This window comes from Parus major, chromosome 3 (genome assembly GCF_001522545.3).
Source record: "Parus major isolate Abel chromosome 3, Parus_major1.1, whole genome shotgun sequence".
Lineage (NCBI taxonomy): Eukaryota > Metazoa > Chordata > Aves > Passeriformes > Paridae > Parus > Parus major.
Window position 1 is genome coordinate 72,944,580 of NC_031770.1, and position 18,801 is coordinate 72,963,380.

Here is an 18,801-nt window from a genome sequence, read left to right on the forward strand (position 1 = left end):
GCGGGCGGGTGGCGGGGCCTGCTCACCGCGGGGCCCTGGCGGGGGCCCGGCTGGGCTGCGGTAGCAGCCCGAGCCTGCCCCGCTCAGCCGCCGCTTGGGAAGGTTTGGGCGCTCCGGGACAGGGGTCGCGTCCCGGTGTCGGTGCCCGCCCCACCCCGGGCTCCAGCGGCGGAGTGCGGGAGCCTGGGTCCCTGACACGCTTGTGCCCAGCGGCGGGGCAGCCGGAGCTCAGCTTGGGTTGGACATTAGGAAGTGTGATTGAAACTGGAACGGACTGCCCAGAGAGGCGGTGAAGCCACCGTCCCGAGAGGTGTTTATGGAAAGATTGGACGTGGCACTCTGTGCCATTGTCTAGTTGACTGGGTGGTGTTCGGTCATGGGCTGGACTCGATGATCTCACAGGTCTTTTCCAACCTAATGGATTCTGCGATTCCGCCCTGAAATGCTTCATGCTGAGCGCGTCAAGGTTTGAATGGTGCCCGTAATGAAATGGCTGCAACATAAACCTTGTTAGTGACTGTCAGGGTCTAAGATCTGTACAGCCAGCTCAGTTTGCTACTGGTGGAAGCTAATCTCAGCCCTGGTAGTTCATGTTTTGTTGTTTGGGTTTTGGTTTTTTGTTGGGTTTTCTTCAGTTGTCTAACTTTCAAAAACCCCGAAGAACAGTTGCTTGAGAAGATTGTTTGAGTGTTTTTTAATAGGCCACAAGCCCTTTATCCCCGAGCCTTAATTCCTAGTCTGTTTGTATGGGAGACGCTCAGTATAATGTTGATAAAGAATTGCTGAAATTATTTTCCATTCCTTTAGCTTACAATGGATTTTGGATAAACAAGATCTATTGAAAGAACGCCAGAAAGACTTGAAATTTCTGACTGAAGAAGAATATTGGAAGCTACAGATATTTTTTACTAATGGTAAAACTTCTTTTATTTCTGCCATAAAATCTGTGCAATGTGTGCCATGTCTAAATGGAGGTTTGAATTGCTTAAAGAATGTAGTGTTTTCATTGTGGTATTACATATCCTTTTTCAGCTTATTTTAAGAAAGATGTGGAATATAAATAATGTCATTATTTGTTAGTTGTACTAACATAATTCTAGGAGACCTTGAAGGCTAATTAGCTGCATATATAACCTTTTAACCTGTGATGGGACAAAACAGAAAATTTTCTTGTTTTCAAGAGGTTCTTATCAAAACATAAAAGGAGGAGAAGCAAGCAGAAATTGCTAAGCTAGTGTGTTAAAGGGTCAATGTCAAGCATTAGTACTCAGCCTGGGCTTTTGGTGAGTTCTTAGAGTGGGGTAAGTATTTTAGGTGGTCTGTGCCTTCCTGTTAAACAGCAGAGTTTGGAAACTTGTTGTGTATTTACATTCTCTGAAACCTGCAACACAGCCTGTGTTTTGTCTTCTGACTGATTTCCCAGTACCAGGTGGCTCTCAAATTGTCTACAAGTTTCTGAGAGCTGTTGGCAGGCAGCCTGTTCTCACAGAGAATTTGGGACTTGTATGCAAAATTGTCTAAGATTTACTTGATCTTTCAAAGCATTTAGCTATCCTATGAATGGCCATACCTGGCACAAAGGCACGTAAAATTTTCTCTGTGAAATTGTTCAATATTTTAAAAAATCACCTTATGCAAAGGATATTGCTAGCTAATAACTTGTTTGTAAGCAGCTCTTTATCTGTTTTTTGCAGCAGTCCTTTAAAGTACAGAATGCTTATTTTTTGCAGCTGTCTGGCCAGACTTGAGACAGAGAAGTGAAGTGACTTTCCCAAAGCCACTGGAAGATCTTATGTCAGTGCTGGAATGATATCTGTGAAAGATATTTATCCCAGCTTCTCTTAGCTTAGTTATTTTTGTAACAATTGCATATGCTATAAACATGATCACTATGGATACCTCTGTGTTGTTGCTTATAGGGCATTAGGAAATGAAGCTAGCAATGATTTACCCATTTGATCCAGTCCTGAAATTTCTTGAGGTTAAAACCAAGTGTCATAACTTCGTAGCACAAAAACGAGACAAAAGGAGGGTTATGGATATTTTTAAAACTGTATTTCTATGCTAATTTTTACTAGTATCAATTTGAACTGTGAAATAAGCTTTTTAAGTGTTTCACTTAATTGTTTTTCTTGAGTAAACAAAGCTTTACAAAGTAAACAAGTTAGTTAGTTTTGGTTTGTGGTTCCCAGGGTCCTTTGCCTTGGCACTCCATGCCTCCCCTAAAGGTAGGTGAGTGACTGGGGGCAGCTGGAGAACAGCTCTGCCAGCATCTCCCCTGTGCCTGTATGAACACAGCCTACTCTGCAGGAGAGAGTGGTGCTGAGCCTTCTCCCCCTCTCTAGCAAAGAGGGCAGGACAGTCAGGGGTACTCTGTGCGCAGGCAGAGCTCCCCTCGATGGGTTGTATCATCGCCTGCCTCTGAACAGAGGCCGTGCTTTGGGTCCCCCCATGTCTCCCATCTGCACTACCTGAGAGCAGATGAGGCTCGACCACAGCATGTCACATTCAGTGTGTGTCAGCCCAGGAGATGGTTGTTCCCTAAAGCAATTAAAATCTGCATGGAGAGGGGCAATTTCCTGCTGCTTCCTCATTGGAAAACAAGTGCAGTAGATCACTTAACTGATTGTATAGCTCCCTGCAGCTATGAAGAAAAGGAAAAAGAAAATCTTCCAAAGGAGTTTGAAAAAAGAAACTGATGTTGGTTCCTCTGTTTGGATCACCAAGCCTTAACTGGTTTTGGTTGAGAAGTGTAGTAGTTGTTTTCGTTTTTTCATTATGGGCAGAAGCAGTAATGTTTGTGTTAGAGGCTACCCAGAATACTCAGATTTAAAACAACATTTATTAAAAAAAAACCAAACCACTAAACCCATTTACTTTGTAAATGTACAGGAATAAATTATCTTATAGTTTCTTTTCAAATACTAGAATAATTACAAGTGTTGGACTTTTTCCCAGCATATACAAGCTTCCATTTCATTAAGTCTCTCTAGGCTCCTGTCCATTTTTTTCTCCTAAACCACACTTGATTTTTCTCTGACAGCAGATGGCCTAACCATTCCTGAAAATCCCATGGGAGTATGAAACATATTTGGAGAATTCTGTTTAGCCTAATAGTTGAATTTTTTTGATGCCCTAGTAGTAGGACAGCTTTTTAGCCCCATGGTCAAATTAAAGTCAAAAATTCTTTCCAGCCTCCCAAGATATGCTGATAAAATGTTTGATATTTGTGCAGACATTGCATACTGGGTTTAACACCCTTTTCAGAAGTATTGCTTGTCCTACTGTCACTGTCAAACTAGTCCAAATTTGGCATTCTTCTCTAGAAAAAGAATGATATGGCAGAGATAGGCATTTAGTGTTGCTTTGGGCCTTGCCCATGGGTGACAAATGTGTACCCTGGCCATTCACAGGGGATATGTGATAAGAGCATGGATAAAAAATTCTTCACTTGAATGTTTAAGTAAAGACTAAGAATTTAGTGATGACTGACAACAGAATTGTTTGCTTTTCCCACGAGTGGTCACTGTCTTGGTATTGCTGTACATATTTTAAATATCTACTTAAGTATATTTTAAGGTACTGTTTTTGACATTTCTCATGAGGGAGGAAAAAAAGAAGAGGGAGTCTTCGCCCAGCCGAGCCGTGCTCAGAATAATGGTGGCGAAGAAGTATGGGAAAAATAACAAGTAACAACCTTATTTTTCACTGTGCCATTCTTTACATCCAACCCCTGCTCTTAATCCCAGCTTGATGCATCTAATTTGCTTGGCACCTTTCCTTTGCCTGGGAGGCCAAACAAGAGCTACCTGCACAGATGACACCAGGGTTGTTTCTTGGCCAACTGGCAGAGGACCACCATGATGGAGCAGCTGACTGCATCCTCTGGTCTCCCACCCCCTCTCCCTAGACTAAATATGTCATTTTTTTAACACCTGCTGCCTCTGCCAAATTTAATGACCGTGTTTGTGTTGGCAGCTTTACTTGTTTGAGAGAAACCCATCAATTTTCTGTGGCACTGAAGAGCTGAGGATTTATATTTCCTGTGTCTGAATTTGTTTTGCTCTAAAATGGAATACCTGAGCTTCACCCTTCTGAGATTTGTGTTGTCATCTTCTTAAAGGTCATACTCATTTTGTACACAGTGAAGTCAAGGTTCCTTTTCCTTTTTGAAGGTGTCCCCAAGCTTCAGGAGGCAGCAGTTCTTCACCTGCAGGTCTGTAGGTTCACAGCACCGTGTTGTGTCTCTCTAGAGCAACTGAACTGAGGGAGAAGACTGTGGTGCTGCTCCTTAGAATTCCCAGCTCTAGCCATGTTTTGAGACCCGTTGCTATTTGGTGTCAAATTGTTTAAAAAAACTCAACTCAAGCTTTTGTTCATTTTTTTTTAAGTTATCCAGGCTTTAGGTGAACACCTTAAATTAAGACAACAAGTTATTGCCACTGCTACAGTCTACTTCAAGAGATTCTATGCCAGGTAGGACTGTTTACTATGATGGTACAAGAATAAAACATTTGCTAGGCACATTTTGGTAGCCCTTTAAAAATGCAGTTCTGTATTAAAAACAGTGCCACTTTTGTTTTTTGGATGGTGTAAAGCTTTTATGCTTTAATAAAGTTAACTTAAGCTTTGCTTTTTCAAAAGGAAGTGTGGTGCTCTTAATAGATTAATCGTTCTACATGTATGAAACAACATATTATAATTTTGTTGTAACATTTCAGATATTCCCTAAAAAGTATAGATCCAGTATTAATGGCTCCTACGTGTGTGTTTTTGGCATCCAAAGTAGAGGTATGAAGTATTACAATTTTTTAATGTAACATTATGTGATGTATGAGAGAAAGAAAACGTTTAGGACTTTTAAATTTTTTGTCTTTCTTCATGCTTTGGGGGTTAAAACCTTCTCTTTTTTGCATAGATTTCTATAACATTTAAGAAAAGGAGACAGAGAAGGCCTTCAAAATTTGTCTGAATTACCCTGAAGTGCCTCTGAAAATTGAAAAGAATATTTTAAATGATTGTTTCACTGTGACACAGTGTTTACATATTTACATACACTGTATCTTAAATTGTGTATATCTTAAGCAGTGTCTCCTTTCTGGTGTGTTTCTCCTTATTTATATTTACTCAAACTTTAAAACATAATTGGAATTTTTTCCTGATTATCTTGTTCTCTTTCATATAGCAAGGGATCCTCAGAGTTTACCACACTTTCATTACTTGAATTAAAAGTATGTTGTAGATCATGTGCTGTCCTTGAGAAATTATCATAAGGAACTGACCCCTTAGGGATCATGGTGAGAGAGCTTTGTGTCTCCACTATCGGTACTTCCCTTTGAATGTGGCCAAGAGTTGGCATCAGCTGGGTGCTGCTGTTAGTTCTCTGTAACGCGGCAAGTTTTACAGCTATTTGAGAAGTGTCTGTGTAAGGGAAAAAAGTCAAATTGGCCAATTTATATGTCAGCACTAAGGAATTTTACAGAAGGAACTCAAATACCTAATGGACTGTAGAAACAGTCCTACTAAACTAGTGGTGACATGTGATACTGTTGTCTGTAGAAGTCCTGTGACACTTTTCAGTGTTTAGAAGACATCAAGTAAAAAAGGGAGAGTGGGTTTTTTTTTTTTTTATCAACCTGTTAAATAAGCCTTTAAGCAGGTACAGACATAGATTAGATTTATATACATAGATGTACCTTAAATTAGAAGTCTGTGTAGCCTTCCTAAAGCTTTTGCAGCTTTAGAGGGCAACACTGTTGATTCAGCTATGGACTTCTCTGAAAGAACACTGTATATAGAAAATTTTCAGATTGCTGTCTCAGCAGAGGAGCTAAGACTTCAGGAAAACATAACTAAAAAAGGTAGTTAATGGCAGGTTTGTAGATACAGTTTTCTCTCCAAATGGGATAAGGAAAAAAATAACCTTCTTGAAGCCCTCTTGTCTATTTTATATAAAGAATGTTAGCCAGCTGAGATTTGTGGCTGTAGTACCTTTCGTAAATCTTTACTGTTCCTCACAAACAAGCAAGAAACTAGTCAATGAAATAACTCTTAGGTAAAGAGTTTAATCCTGTTCACCTTAAGGAGAAAAAAAAAAAAAAGGGTGGGGGAAAAAACCAAATACTACAATACTGCAAAAAGAATCCCAGTTTAGTTAGAAGCCATTATTTTAATTTGATAACAGTGTGAGTATATGGTGTTTCAGGTGGTTCACCTCATTTGGCATTCTTTTTCTTCAGGAATTTGGTGTTGTTTCAAATACAAGGTTGATTTCTGCTGCTACTTCTGTATGTAAGTATCAGTAATTTTCATTACACTGTAGTTAGGTATCTCTATAGGGAGATCACTTTGTTTCTTTGCGTTTTTTTTTTTTAGAAGGTAGCTTTTTATCAAATCATGGTGGACTGTAAGAGCCAGCTAAAACCATTTAGAATAAATAAATGGCTTCTGTTTCCAAATACAGAGACAGAAGGGTCCTTTTTGTATTAGTTTTGGTTAATTATGGTTGGAATTTATGCCAGGCATAAGTGAAAGCAAAGTCATAAAATAAAGCTACTGACATTTATAAACAACCTCAAGTAGTAAATTGAATTCTGACTACTCAAAGATAGAATTGGGAATTTATGGCTTTGTCTGTTTAGTAAAAGGTATGGCTCTGTAGCAGTACCTGTTTTAAGAATTGTTGATAGGCTGTATACCTTCATTTTTTTTAAATCCTTTTCCCCCATCATAAAATTAGTCTTTGGACATGATATTTATTTCTAAAAATACATTTTATAACCTATCGTTCACAATGAATTCAATAAAATTACACTGTAGTTACTTAATTATCTGTCTTTCCCACTTGTCTTGTATTTCCCCGTTCATGTAACTTATATCTTGTCCATCAAACTCTTTAAGTGATGTCTTCCTTAGCTGAATGCTATTATCTGACCCAGAAGGTCCAGCTGCTCTCAGTGGGCAATTCCAGGCTGTGCTCTTCCAAATGTATGTAGGTCAGCGCTTTCAAAATCCCTTGTAGCTGTTGAGGGGACAGGTGACTGGCTGCTTCTGTAGCCTCTGCATGCAGAGAGTGTATCAGTCCATGGGGCTGGCCGTGTGACAGTTCTGCCACCAGGAACTGAGACACATCTTTGGTGCCAGCATGACCAAGACCAGTATTGGATTTAGCACTGAGAGTTGCTATTTTTACATCCGAAGCATCATTATGTGGAAGTTTTGGTGCATCTGTGAGAAGGTTAGATGGATTTTGGTGAATATGTGGCAGCTGATTTTACGTGGACATCTAGTTCTTAGCTGTGCTGTTTCTCAAAATCCCAGTCTCAGGATCCTATAGAAGATATTCCCCACAGCCCTTCCTTCAGACCTAGAAGTCCTGGCAGCCCTGATAAGTACTATGCATTTCATGGAAGTAAGGGCAAAATGCAACAGGCTTTCTCCAAGCATTTATTCTTTTATTCTATCTGGTCTTCCTTTACCAGAGTTGCTTTGGTAGCACACAGCAGTTTTTGGGAGGCCTTAATACCAAAGGCAAGAAAAGAGGAGGCAAGACAAGTAAAAGCAAAAACAGCCTAACAAAAAGGGTGACTAATGTAATAATGTCTGGTTTAAGAGGTTTGCTTGCTTTTAGCTAGGTAGCAGCATGAAGTTAATAACATTTGCTTCCTTTATAAGGAAGATAATCCTAGCCTGATTTTCAACAACCTCTTCAAAAGGTTTTTCCTCTGTTAACACATCTCACTAAAATGATCTCTCCATGCAATGGTTGTGTCTACAGCTTGCATTGTAGGAAAAATTCTTTTTCTCCCTATTTTTCTCCAATTAGTATTTTTTTTTACCATGTACCTCTTCAGTTTGCATACATGTTGAGAAACTCTTTTATTGATTCTTCTCTTTCTTGAAATAATTAATTTTTCTGACCAGTAGCCCAGTCTTGGTGTCCTACAACAAATTTTCTAGCAAAGTTCACCGTAGGTCTGAATGGTGAATTCTTAGGTCCAGAGGACTGATGCTGTCTTTCCTATGAAGTGATTGTCATACTGATTTTCTGGAAGTAATATTGATAATATAATTTAATAATATACTGTCTTTCATAAATAAAAGGAATATTGTCCACTTCCAGGACATTAAATGTTACCTGTTTTCCTTGGAGGACAAGGACTTAAAATAGATTTTTAAATGTTTCACTTGTTCAAATCTCAAATCCACATCTTCAAGTGTTCTTCTTTTTCTTCAGTGTTCTGACATGAAATCATTCTGGTTTTGCATATTAACATGCTTCCTACCAGTGCACTGACTGTACTCATTCTCCTTGTAAAATACACAAAGATTCATTAAATATCTCAACTGGAGATCATCTTTACATCATGGCCTGGAAGAAATCCCTTACCCTGCCCTTGGGCTTGCTTTTCTAAGGCTTCATTAGTTTTTTTAAAATCTTGCATGTTGAAGGATCAGACCTATGTAAAAAATCCCACATGAAAATTCCATTTGGATTTGGAACTGACATCCAGAGCATCAGTAGCTGGAGAGCTCTGTGAGTGTAACTTGTGGGAAATTAGGTGTCCCTAAGCTAGTTGGTGGTTAACCAGAAGACTTAGTAGTGTCCAAAGCAGCAGTCAAGTGTCTGGCTGAGTATCTGTGCAAATCTGGCTTTCCGGATATATTTCTCTTTCCTTTTCAGGATCTTAAATCTTTTAATTTATTTCTTCTCTTTAGAATACAAACCTTTTGTATTGAAAGCCACAAACTGAAAGTTGTGCTGCCAGATTGAAATGCTATATACAGATGAATGAATAGAAAGGGAATGAAGTATTATTTACATAATTTTTAACATACTTTTTTGTGTTTACTGTAGTGAAAACTAGGTTTTCATATGCCTTTCCAAAGGAGTTTCCTTATAGGATGAACCATGTAAGTATGCTATTTGAAATACAGCTTGATCAAATAAATTAATAATTATTAGCAGGAGATTCTGTCTTTTAAATTCTAGGAAATAAATATTTTCATCCTCATATGTCAGGATTGTTCTTGATTATTTTTGCATAGAATATTGGGAAAGTTACTTTTAAAAATAAGAATATTATGTAACCTTCTTTCCTTAAATTGTTGACAGGAAAGAAAAGTGATGCAGTAGGGTGACTGAAATGGTAGTTTTTCTGTAGTATGATGAGAAAAGAGATTTAGGATTTTTTGAATATTCTTGGTTACAAATACATTGCTCCAGGGAAAGTAAATGGCCTTTGCACCTGGAGTGCTTCCAAGTTTGCACACATGAGCAGTTGGCTTACAGAAAGCAATTTTATTTTTGCCTGTAAAATTTTATGTCTCTTGAAAAATAGTTTTTAATTAGTACTTAAAATTTAAAATTACCAGTGGTTTTCAAGGTATTCTCAGTCACGGTACTTAGAAGTTTTATAATTTTTCTTAAAACAAATTTTGACCTGTGCTGTAGAATTTTGAAAGCTAAACATCTCAATAGTTTTAGATTGGCTGTAAAAAATACTTTTTTGTTGGTTTTCAGCCAATCTAGAAAGCCAAATGATACATCAGAATATAAAATACTTAAGGCCTTATAATAAAACTGCACTGCTGTTTTACAGATAAAGGCAAATGGAAATACATTTTGGAGTACTGCTTTTGTATAGCCAAATTAGTCCAGTCTTTTCCTTGATGTCACCAGTACATCACCCTCTCTATTGAGAGTGAAAGCTGATTTAATTGTTGCAATTGGAGAGAATATTTCATGTGAAATTAAATCTGAAAACATTTTGAAAGGCTGTTTGACAAGTTAGCTGATGAAGATGCTCTAATTCTACAAAAGAACTTCTCTATTGCTGTGAAGTTTTTATGCACTGGGAACAATTTGCTGCTACAAGATGTTGAAACAAATCAGACAGGTGCTGCCAATGAAGTAGTCTTTCATAGCAAACTTGATGTAAAATATTTAAATTCATTGTTATTATTACTGGAGTTAAGTTGTGATAGTGATAAGGCAATAGCCAATAATATTATTTTTGTTTGGTTGTGTGTTTCAGATAAAATGCATTTAGGACTGTTGGAAATAGTTGTTGAGAATTCCTGTGCATTTGTGATGTTAAACTGTGTCTGTTAATTTTTTCTGCTGCCTGAAACGTGCTTGTTAACGGTGATTTTGCTTCTTTACAGATACTAGAATGTGAATTCTATCTCTTAGAATTAATGGTAGGTTGAGTTTTTTGGTGGAACTGCTTCTGTTTTTATGAGAGATGTAACTGTATCTAAGTCCTGATGCAGAGACTGGGATGTCAGTGTCCTTTTTTCCCTAGTTGGAATATCTAGTCATTACCATGGGGAGTTGTATTCTTTCTATGCCCTCTACTTCTTGCCTGGAAGAATCTGGGGCTACAAATATATGTTTTAGCAGAAGGTGTGGGTACTGTCCCACTTGGACTAGTCTATAACAACCTAATAATTAGAGTAATCTTCTAGGAAGTGAGACGTGGGTTTGAATCCTGTGAGGAAGCAACTGAATTTAGTCCTCCCATTTTCTGAGATGGTGCTGTAACTCTTAGGCTGTTGGATCAAAGGAGCACAGTAGGACATTTTCTTCCAGATGCTTTCAAAGAAAGGAGCCATACCTGATTTTTGTAAGAATAGCTATCCCGTTGCTGTGTTTGCTTGGGTAGCTGAAAGGAGGCAACCCAGGCTTCTTAGGGGGCTTGGGTAAAGTGGTGCCTAATTTCTGCATATGGATTGGACTTGGACAGCTTAAGCACTGAACTCTAGTACTGCTGTACTAAGGTAGTTCTGCTCAAGTGCAGAGAAAGGGACAGAGAAACCAGGGAGCACCTTAGTGAGTTAGACAGCAGATGAGAGAATATGTTTAGGGAACTGAGCACAGACAAGATCAAAGTTCTAGTTTGTACCTACAAGTTGTTTTAATACAGTTTTTAGATTATTGTTTAGATTTAGTCTTTCATACCTCTGCTATACTTGGCAGTAACTCTTGAATTTTGTATACAGGAGTTTTAGTACAAGCAATTGCATTTACAAGAAGTTATGTTTTGGGGATTCGCTTATTTTTCCAGTATGCTATGCAATATATGGTGTGTGCAGTAACTGTGTTTCACTTAAGTGTTCAGCACATGTAACATAATGCGGTTTTTCCTTGTAGTATCCACACGGTTGGCTGCTTTTAGCAAGAGGATTATTCCTTCTTGTTTATCTGGACCTGAAATGAGGGGATTTGAGAGCAGTGGAATTTTTCTTTTCTTTCTTTCCAAACCAGCATCAATTATTTTGGCATGCTCTCCATGTATGGTATTTAGTAGCAGACTGTTTTCTGGCAGCGTTCTGTATTTCCAAGTGGGAATTATGGGTTTGTAAGCAAATGAGGTTTCAGTGTGCTGCAGATGTGACTTTCTGTGTCTCATAGGGGAAGGACATTGACAGACTGGCAACTGTGCTGTGTAATGGTATTCTAAAGAGAGCACTGCCCTCATTAGAGCAGGGCTAGGTGTTAGAATGCTACTTGAAAAAATAATCAGTAATTGACTTGTAAACCAAATGTTTTAATACGAAGTGACAACATGATCTGTATTGTAATCTAACTTCTGTCCCAATGACATTTTTCCTAGGACTGCTGTTTGATAGTATATCATCCTTATAGACCTTTGCTCCAATATGTGCAAGATATGGGCCAAGAAGACATGCTGCTACCTCTTGCATGGTAATGAAGACAATGGAAATAGTTCCTCCTTTCATCGAGAAAGCAAGTGTTTAATAGTTATGCTTCAAAGGTGGTTAAGCTTTTGCTGAACAAAGCAGGCTTAGCCATATTTGAATACAAAGGGTGCCCTAGTTAACCTGTGCAGGTATATGTCCCTGACTTAACTTATTCTGTCTTTAACCCTGTAATAATTTTACTTTGCAGTGGTCTAATTTTTATTTTTTAGACTAGGTCTAATAGCACAGGTTTAACATTACTGAATGGTGATTATGAGTAGAGGAAATTTCTTTCTGTCAACATTGTTTTTTTGTTGTAGCATGTCATAGGAGGTAGAAGCAATATACAGGGTTTTTTAACTGTGTTAGCAGAACTCTTATTCTTCAACTGTTTCAAATACAGAAAGACAGTAGAAGTACTACTTCTATGCTAGCCCTTAGTTATTTGTGGAACAGGTAATTATTTGATGGTATACATACACATCCACTGAAGAAAGAAATTAATATACTAAAAGAATATTTCCAAATAAACTTCTGCTGTAATTTCAAGGGAAAAAAGAAAGGTGTTAAGAGATTTTTACAAGGGAAAAGATCTCTTTCCTTGATGATTTGCCCTGGAGCCTCATAGTTGCGACCACCTGGAAAACTGACGATGTATTTGTAAACCAACAGTAGTTTTTGACGGAATATAGTCTAAAGGTGAATAGAAAGATACTTACAAGTTCTTTTTTGCACAGGAGGATAGTGAATGACACATATAGAACTGATCTTTGTCTGCTGTACCCTCCTTTCATGATAGCTCTAGGTAAGTAACAAGTAATGTTTCCTGTCATGTTTAACTGGATGTATTTTGTGCACTGTCCCATCACGAGCATTGTGATGAGTGCTCTCATAAGGTGCTTCAGGTTGTGTTTCATACAGCACTGACACTGTAGCCTTGTAACTTAAAAAGCCTTAAAGAAAAGTTAGATAATGAATCCTGAGTTTTCTCTGTTGAACTGTGTAGGGTTTATAAAAAATTGAATATTTCTAACTGTGTTGGGAGTGTATCTTTGTTCAATATCCATGTCACCTGATCTTTGCAGCTTGCCTACATGTGGCCTGTGTTGTCCAGCAGAAGGATGCAAGGCAATGGTTTGCTGAGCTGTCTGTTGATATGGAAAAGGTACTCTGCTTTTTATTCCCACCACTTGTTTATGGACTGACCAGAAATAGTAGTCATGGTTGTCTTACACTTCCACAATACTGATTTGAACTTTAAATTCAATGATCTTGATCAATGCTTTTGAAGTTAGGCAGATCTCTTTGGAAGGGAGACAATGTCAGGTTATTTGGTTATCACCCTGCCCTAAAAGTCAAGACAAAACCATTGCATAATAGAAGAGTATTCCTGGTATTGCCATTTTCCAGACAGAAACATAAACCAAATATCTTTTACATTGTTTTCCAGAAAAAGAATTCCCAGTGTCTTCCCATCACACAACTGACTTCTAAATTCAAGTGCATGTGATTTTCTGATTCACTTTTCAGCATCATGCCAGCACACTATTATCATTTTCTCCTTATACATGTGCAGAGTATAGCATAGTGTAGAACATTTTGACACTTTCAGGTTGCCCAGAGCTGTGACTTCAATCAGTGCTAAACAGGGAGACACCAAGATCATTCTGTTGAGTTCCCTGCTAATGCAAATTCCATGGCAAATAATCCCCTTCATTAATTTATTAGGTTTTAGGGTGCAGTTGTCCTTAGACTAACAATGTTTTTCATCCTCACTAGTTTCTTTGACAATTTAGATTGGCTTCTTTAACCTTTATTAGCTCCAGCAAGGAAATCAAAGTAGTTTTCATATTCCTTATCACACTGTTTCAGTTAGCACCTATTTTTTCAGTTAGCATGTATTTTTTTCAGTCTTTCTTTGAGACTGAGTGTCTGGAATTAAATAGCCTGTTATGACTGACATGTGCCATTTCTCTTTGTGTCCCTGGTATTGCCCTTTATCCCACTGATGTTTCAGCATTGTGTTTGTATTCCAGGATTTATCTTGAAATTTAAGCTCAGTGTGGATGCTATGCTGTGTCAAGAGCTCTGTGAATTATGCTGTCATACATTTAATGGCGGGGTGATAATAAGCTGGCAGCAAAGGAGAACTAACCTGTACTTAATAGATAAAATTACCATAAGATTGATACTGAATATCTTTGAATGTTTACATGTATTGGTTCTCTTGTCAGTGATAAAGCCTAAGCTTGATTTTTTCACATGGACACCGTGGACTTCTTCACCAACTATGGCTTTTGTTTCAAGGACAAAATATATTGCTCTAGCATTTAATCAAAGTTCATGTATTAAAAAGCAGAAAGAAGTCTATTAGAGAATGATGAAACATATTATGAGTGAAACATTCTCCAGCTTTTGTATAGAATATAGAATATTGCACTAAAAATTTAATAGGAAATTAAGGTAGATAGAAAGTGTCCAAACTGGTGTGGAATGCTTACGCTTCCAGAAGTGGAATATGAAGTGTCAACAATTCTTATTATATGTATATAAGAATATAAGAAGTATTTAAAAACTTCTTGGCTCTGTTTCTTGGAAGGAAAAGTTCAGATGAATGTTTTGTGGTTTTGGGCTTTTGTTTTCCCATACTGTGCCCTTAATATGTATAGAACATTGATAATGTAATCATCAATTACTGTTTTGATAATGTGTGGTCATACAGCTGCAGTCATTCTGCCCAAGTCTGTATTTTCCTAGGAGCTTAGAGCTGGACAGTAGGTGCAAATAAATAAATAAATAAAAAGGTATTTAGTTTGCAGGGGAAGAGAAGCAGTAAATACAATTGAAAAGGAAAGTATTCAGTTCAGGCTTTGATTCACAAATAAAAAAACTGACTAAATGCTTTTTTGTGAACAGATTAAGTGTGAGACAGCTCTGTTTATAATATGAAAATTGTGTTGTTTAGTTTCAGTTTGGGGCCTGTTTAGTTAATTGCACACTTAAATGGGCTATGATAAAGGTAAAATCACTGTCATGTCTGACCTTGGGATCTCTTTTCTTTCTAATGCAGATTCTAGAAATAATCAGGGTTATTCTGAAGCTGTATGAGCAGTGGAAGAACTTTGATGAGAGGAAAGAGATGGCTACTATTCTTAGTAAAATGCCTAAACCAAAACCACCTCCAAACAGGTACAGTACTTCCATATTACACCCTTCCTATGGAAAAACTAGACTAGGATCTTAAGAATGTGTAAATGTTTAATTCAAAGTATAGTGTATATTTTTACAGTGCAGATGTTTCTGATATGAAACCAGCCTGCTTGTTCAGGAGCTAGTGGGAAGCATAACATTCATTATCTTACAGAGAGTTTTAATGTGATTAGAATGTGATCAATACAGCTCAGCAAATGTAAGGAACCCCAGTGTGAGGCTCCATGGCTGGGCCAGATTCAATAGAACTGAGCCTGCTTGATGTCGTATTTAATTACTGTGATTAAATATCACTGTTGGGGGAATCTGCACACACAAATTCCTGTGCACATGCTTATGTAATGTGAACTTTGCAGTGTTGACTTCTGAAGTAGATTCAGCAGGCAGCTTCATGGGAATATATTGAAATTATTATTCACATAAACATGGTGAAATTATTTATGCATACTGAGAATAACCTTTGCATTTTTTAATGAAACTGAGCAGAATATTTTGACCTATTTATGTATATGTTGATGGATTTTATTTCAAAAGGTTTTACTGCTTTCAGAATACTATATTTTTTAATTTAAAAAAAAAAGGATAAAAATGTAATGTGATGCTTCTTATTGAAGAGACATGTTTTTGTTTTCTTCAACAGTGAAGGAGAACAGGGTCCAAATGGTAGCCAGAACTCTAGTTATAGCCAATCTTAAGGCATTCCAAAGAATTTCTTTATGGACCACTTTGACTCAAGACATCCTGGGATATTTCCTGTGTTCATGAAATGGACAGAAGGTTTTAGAACCATCTTTGACAAAAAACTCGAAGAATAAATAGCTTGTTTGTGTCAAGCATTTTGAAAGCTTTTTCTCTAAAACTACATCATTTTTCTCTGACGCTGGAGCAAATGTGCTAAGATTTTTCAGTGTAAGGAATCAAACTTTAAACCAAGCTGCAGAAGAGTAACATTTTTCACTCAAAACAAATAGTTCATTATTGGTTTTATTTGTGTTGAAGTGAACTATTTTTAGAGCAACAGTAACCCGAGGCCTAAGTGTAACTGTATTAATGACTTGTGTTGTCTTCATTTTGTTTGTGACTGAAGGAAGATAGTGCACTCTATGTTGAATTTATCCATTACCTTCAGTTTTGTTGATCTAAAAAAAAAAATAAATACAGATTCTGCAACAAGTAACACACAATCCTTCTGAAACAAATGCCTAGAAGAGCCTGTAAAGAATATTGTTACAGTTTTAATGAAAGCTGCGGAAAAGAAAGTCATATTCTATTTTTGGGTTTAAAAAAAGCTGTATTCCTCAGTAGATCTACTTGGTTGTTTTTGCCAAGATACATAGTAGCCCAGCTTACCAGAGAAGTGCAATATGTATAGTGATTCTGCAGTTTTCTGAAACATTTCAAGTGTTATAAATTAAGACAACCCAACATACTAGGATTTTTTTTCAAATAAATGTACTGTATGGTACAATCGGAATATTTCACAATCAAGTACAGATCTGGGTATTATTGCTATTTTTTATGGTGGATTTTTTTGTAGAAAAGATATACACTGCTAGTCTGCCTTCACTGTTAGTGTGAATTTGTGTGGTTCTTTAGAGAGTTTATTTAAGAGGGTCAAGTGTTTGGTGAGCTTCATACTGGCTAATTTTAACTGGGATGTTAGGAGCAATTCTAGTATAACTGAAATGGGATTCCTTGGTTAACTTTGTGCTGGAGAAAATGAGATTTCTTCAAACAGAAGGCCATATCCTGCGTTACTTACTCAGGCAGATATCCCACTGAAGACAGGAATAGGCCTTAATTGATTTGTTGATTTTTTTAGATAACTTTGTTTCTAATTAAGTTCTCTACAACTTTATTTTGAATGATAATGCCAACTTGCCCAAGTATAAAAGTTAAATGATAAAGTTCAGTAACATTGTTCTCTCTCATATTTTTTGGTTTGTTTTGGGGTTTTTTTGTTGTTTTTGTTTTCCTGAAACAAAACATTTCACTGCCCTGAAATATTGGAAGGAGATAGTTGAAAACATGTGCTCTGTGATGTGTCTTGGTTCAAAAAATTGGCCCCTTAAAAAAACCCACCTGTTTTTTGCAAATACCTGTCTTTGTAATTGGCTGGTCATTCAGTGAATTATAACTGAAGTGTTTTTGTATGTAGCCCATTAGGCTGCTAGCATTTATTTCTGTTCAGGTTATTTCCATAAACCATTCTGTGAATCAGCCCCAAACACAAGAAGTTATACATTTTGGTCTTTGCTACTTGGTTGCCATTTGATCCATACCTTTTATAGACACTTGACTGATTAAGTGGAATTTGGCTATTTTGCTTTCATTTCTTGAAGTCTAAAATGTGCTATTTGTAATGTGGACTTGGGGAATAGAAATAAATCAAAGCGACTTGACCTTTGTTGTGTGGAGTTCTTAAACAGGAACTGTTCTTTAGGTAAGCCTCAGTCTTCTCACATACGCCACATAATCTGCCAAGAAAGTTCATGTTTTGCAGTTGGGGAATTAATAAAGAATTCTGGCTAGAGTGATTACATTTTTTCTTGCTGCTGAAGAGTCTTTGCTGATTTACTTCACATTTAAAGCACAATGGGACCTAAATCTCAGAGCTAAAATGTCAGGCATTTCTTGATGGTACCTAGAAGTTTCTAAAGGCATTTCTCTACTGGGAAGATGAGGCTAATTTTACCAGCTTTGATTCCAGTAAAAACAGTGAAAGGCAATAAAGTGCAGTCAAAAGTGCTGGATTCAGTGAAGACAGTTTTAAAAAGATGTAATATTAAACAACAAGAAATGGAACACAATGTGAATTCAATAGTCTTGCTACTGAGCAGGGAGGAAAAAAAATCACCTTTCTTCAAAGTGAGAAGTGAAGAAATGCTTCAAAGGAGAGGTGCATAAAAATGTCCTATCTCAGAGATAGCTGAAAGTCTTCACAGATCATATGGCAACAGGTGACTCTGAAGTGTCAAAGCAAACACGAGCCATCTATAGTTCAAAAAGTCCAAAAAGACTTAAGGAAAAATCCCATAGGAAACAAACTGGATCAGAAAAGTTATTTATCTCAAACCCCATACTTTGGAAAGCAAATTGGAAAGGATCATCTAAGTTGACAAGCTACAAATAGTTTGAGAAACGTTTTACAAAAAAACGACCATGATTAATAAAAAAGGAAAATAAAAAAGAGGTGTACAATAATTTTCCAATTATAAAAAAAACAACCCACCACTCCTCAGTTCAGAAAAGACAGCAGGGGTCTAGAAAAATCATGGGTGGTGTGAAGACTGAGGTGAGAACTACTCACTTCTGACAGAAGAAGCCACAGCAGCTGATGAAAGGAATACATGGCAATTTGGGAAAGATTTCTCACTACTGCTGTGTCTGGTGCGAGTTTCTGTTGAAAATTTACAAATACCCAAAGATACTAAGACATGCAAAGCCTGAAGCAGTCGGAGTTGTAAATGAGATTGTATCCCTACATACTAACCCTGTTTATGCTCTTCCTCAGATGTTTATTACCAGTTGCTGCCAAACAGAAAATAATGGGCTAGAAAGATCTTGGTGTAACACAGAGTAACTTGATTCTTTTTTATGGTTATGTAGTTTTAGGTGTTCCAAACAAATGTTAATGTAGCTACAAAAGGAAGCATTGGCTGCATATGACTAAGTACTGACTTAGTTGATTAAATTGCCTTGCTTTGTTCATTTGTATGCTGAAGTTTGGTGGCTTTATCAATACAGATAAGCAAGATGAATTATAGATTTAACTAAATATTTCCAGTGGTTCTGAAATCCTCAATACAATCTGACTTTAATGATCTTCAGAAGGCATTGTTAGTCCTGGTGAGGCCTGGCATAACACAGCCAGCAGTGGGTTTC

At 37.2% G+C, this 18,801-nt stretch overlaps 1 protein-coding gene across 2 annotated transcripts in view; it reads left to right on the top strand.

The window, feature by feature from the left end:
- CCNC (cyclin C) overlaps positions 1 to 17,318 on the top strand; it is a 17,602-nt gene extending 284 nt beyond the window's left edge. Inside the window, exons 2-12 of one of the 2 annotated variants that reach the window (XM_015620626.1) lie at positions 808 to 914; positions 4,392 to 4,476; positions 4,722 to 4,791; positions 6,240 to 6,291; positions 8,858 to 8,913; positions 10,168 to 10,203; positions 11,619 to 11,710; positions 12,444 to 12,511; positions 12,792 to 12,871; positions 14,777 to 14,895; positions 15,557 to 17,318. In XM_015620626.1, the coding sequence (XP_015476112.1) occupies positions 808 to 914; positions 4,392 to 4,476; positions 4,722 to 4,791; positions 6,240 to 6,291; positions 8,858 to 8,913; positions 10,168 to 10,203; positions 11,619 to 11,710; positions 12,444 to 12,511; positions 12,792 to 12,871; positions 14,777 to 14,895; positions 15,557 to 15,611 (820 nt within the window). In that variant the 3' untranslated portion in view covers positions 15,612 to 17,318. Of the gene's footprint in view, positions 1 to 807; positions 915 to 4,391; positions 4,477 to 4,721; positions 4,792 to 6,239; positions 6,292 to 8,857; positions 8,914 to 10,167; positions 10,204 to 11,618; positions 11,711 to 12,443; positions 12,512 to 12,791; positions 12,872 to 14,776; positions 14,896 to 15,556 lie in introns of those variants that run through there. The other variant, XM_015620629.1, reaches the window with a different exon arrangement.
- The last annotated feature ends 1,483 nt before the right edge of the window (positions 17,319 to 18,801 follow it).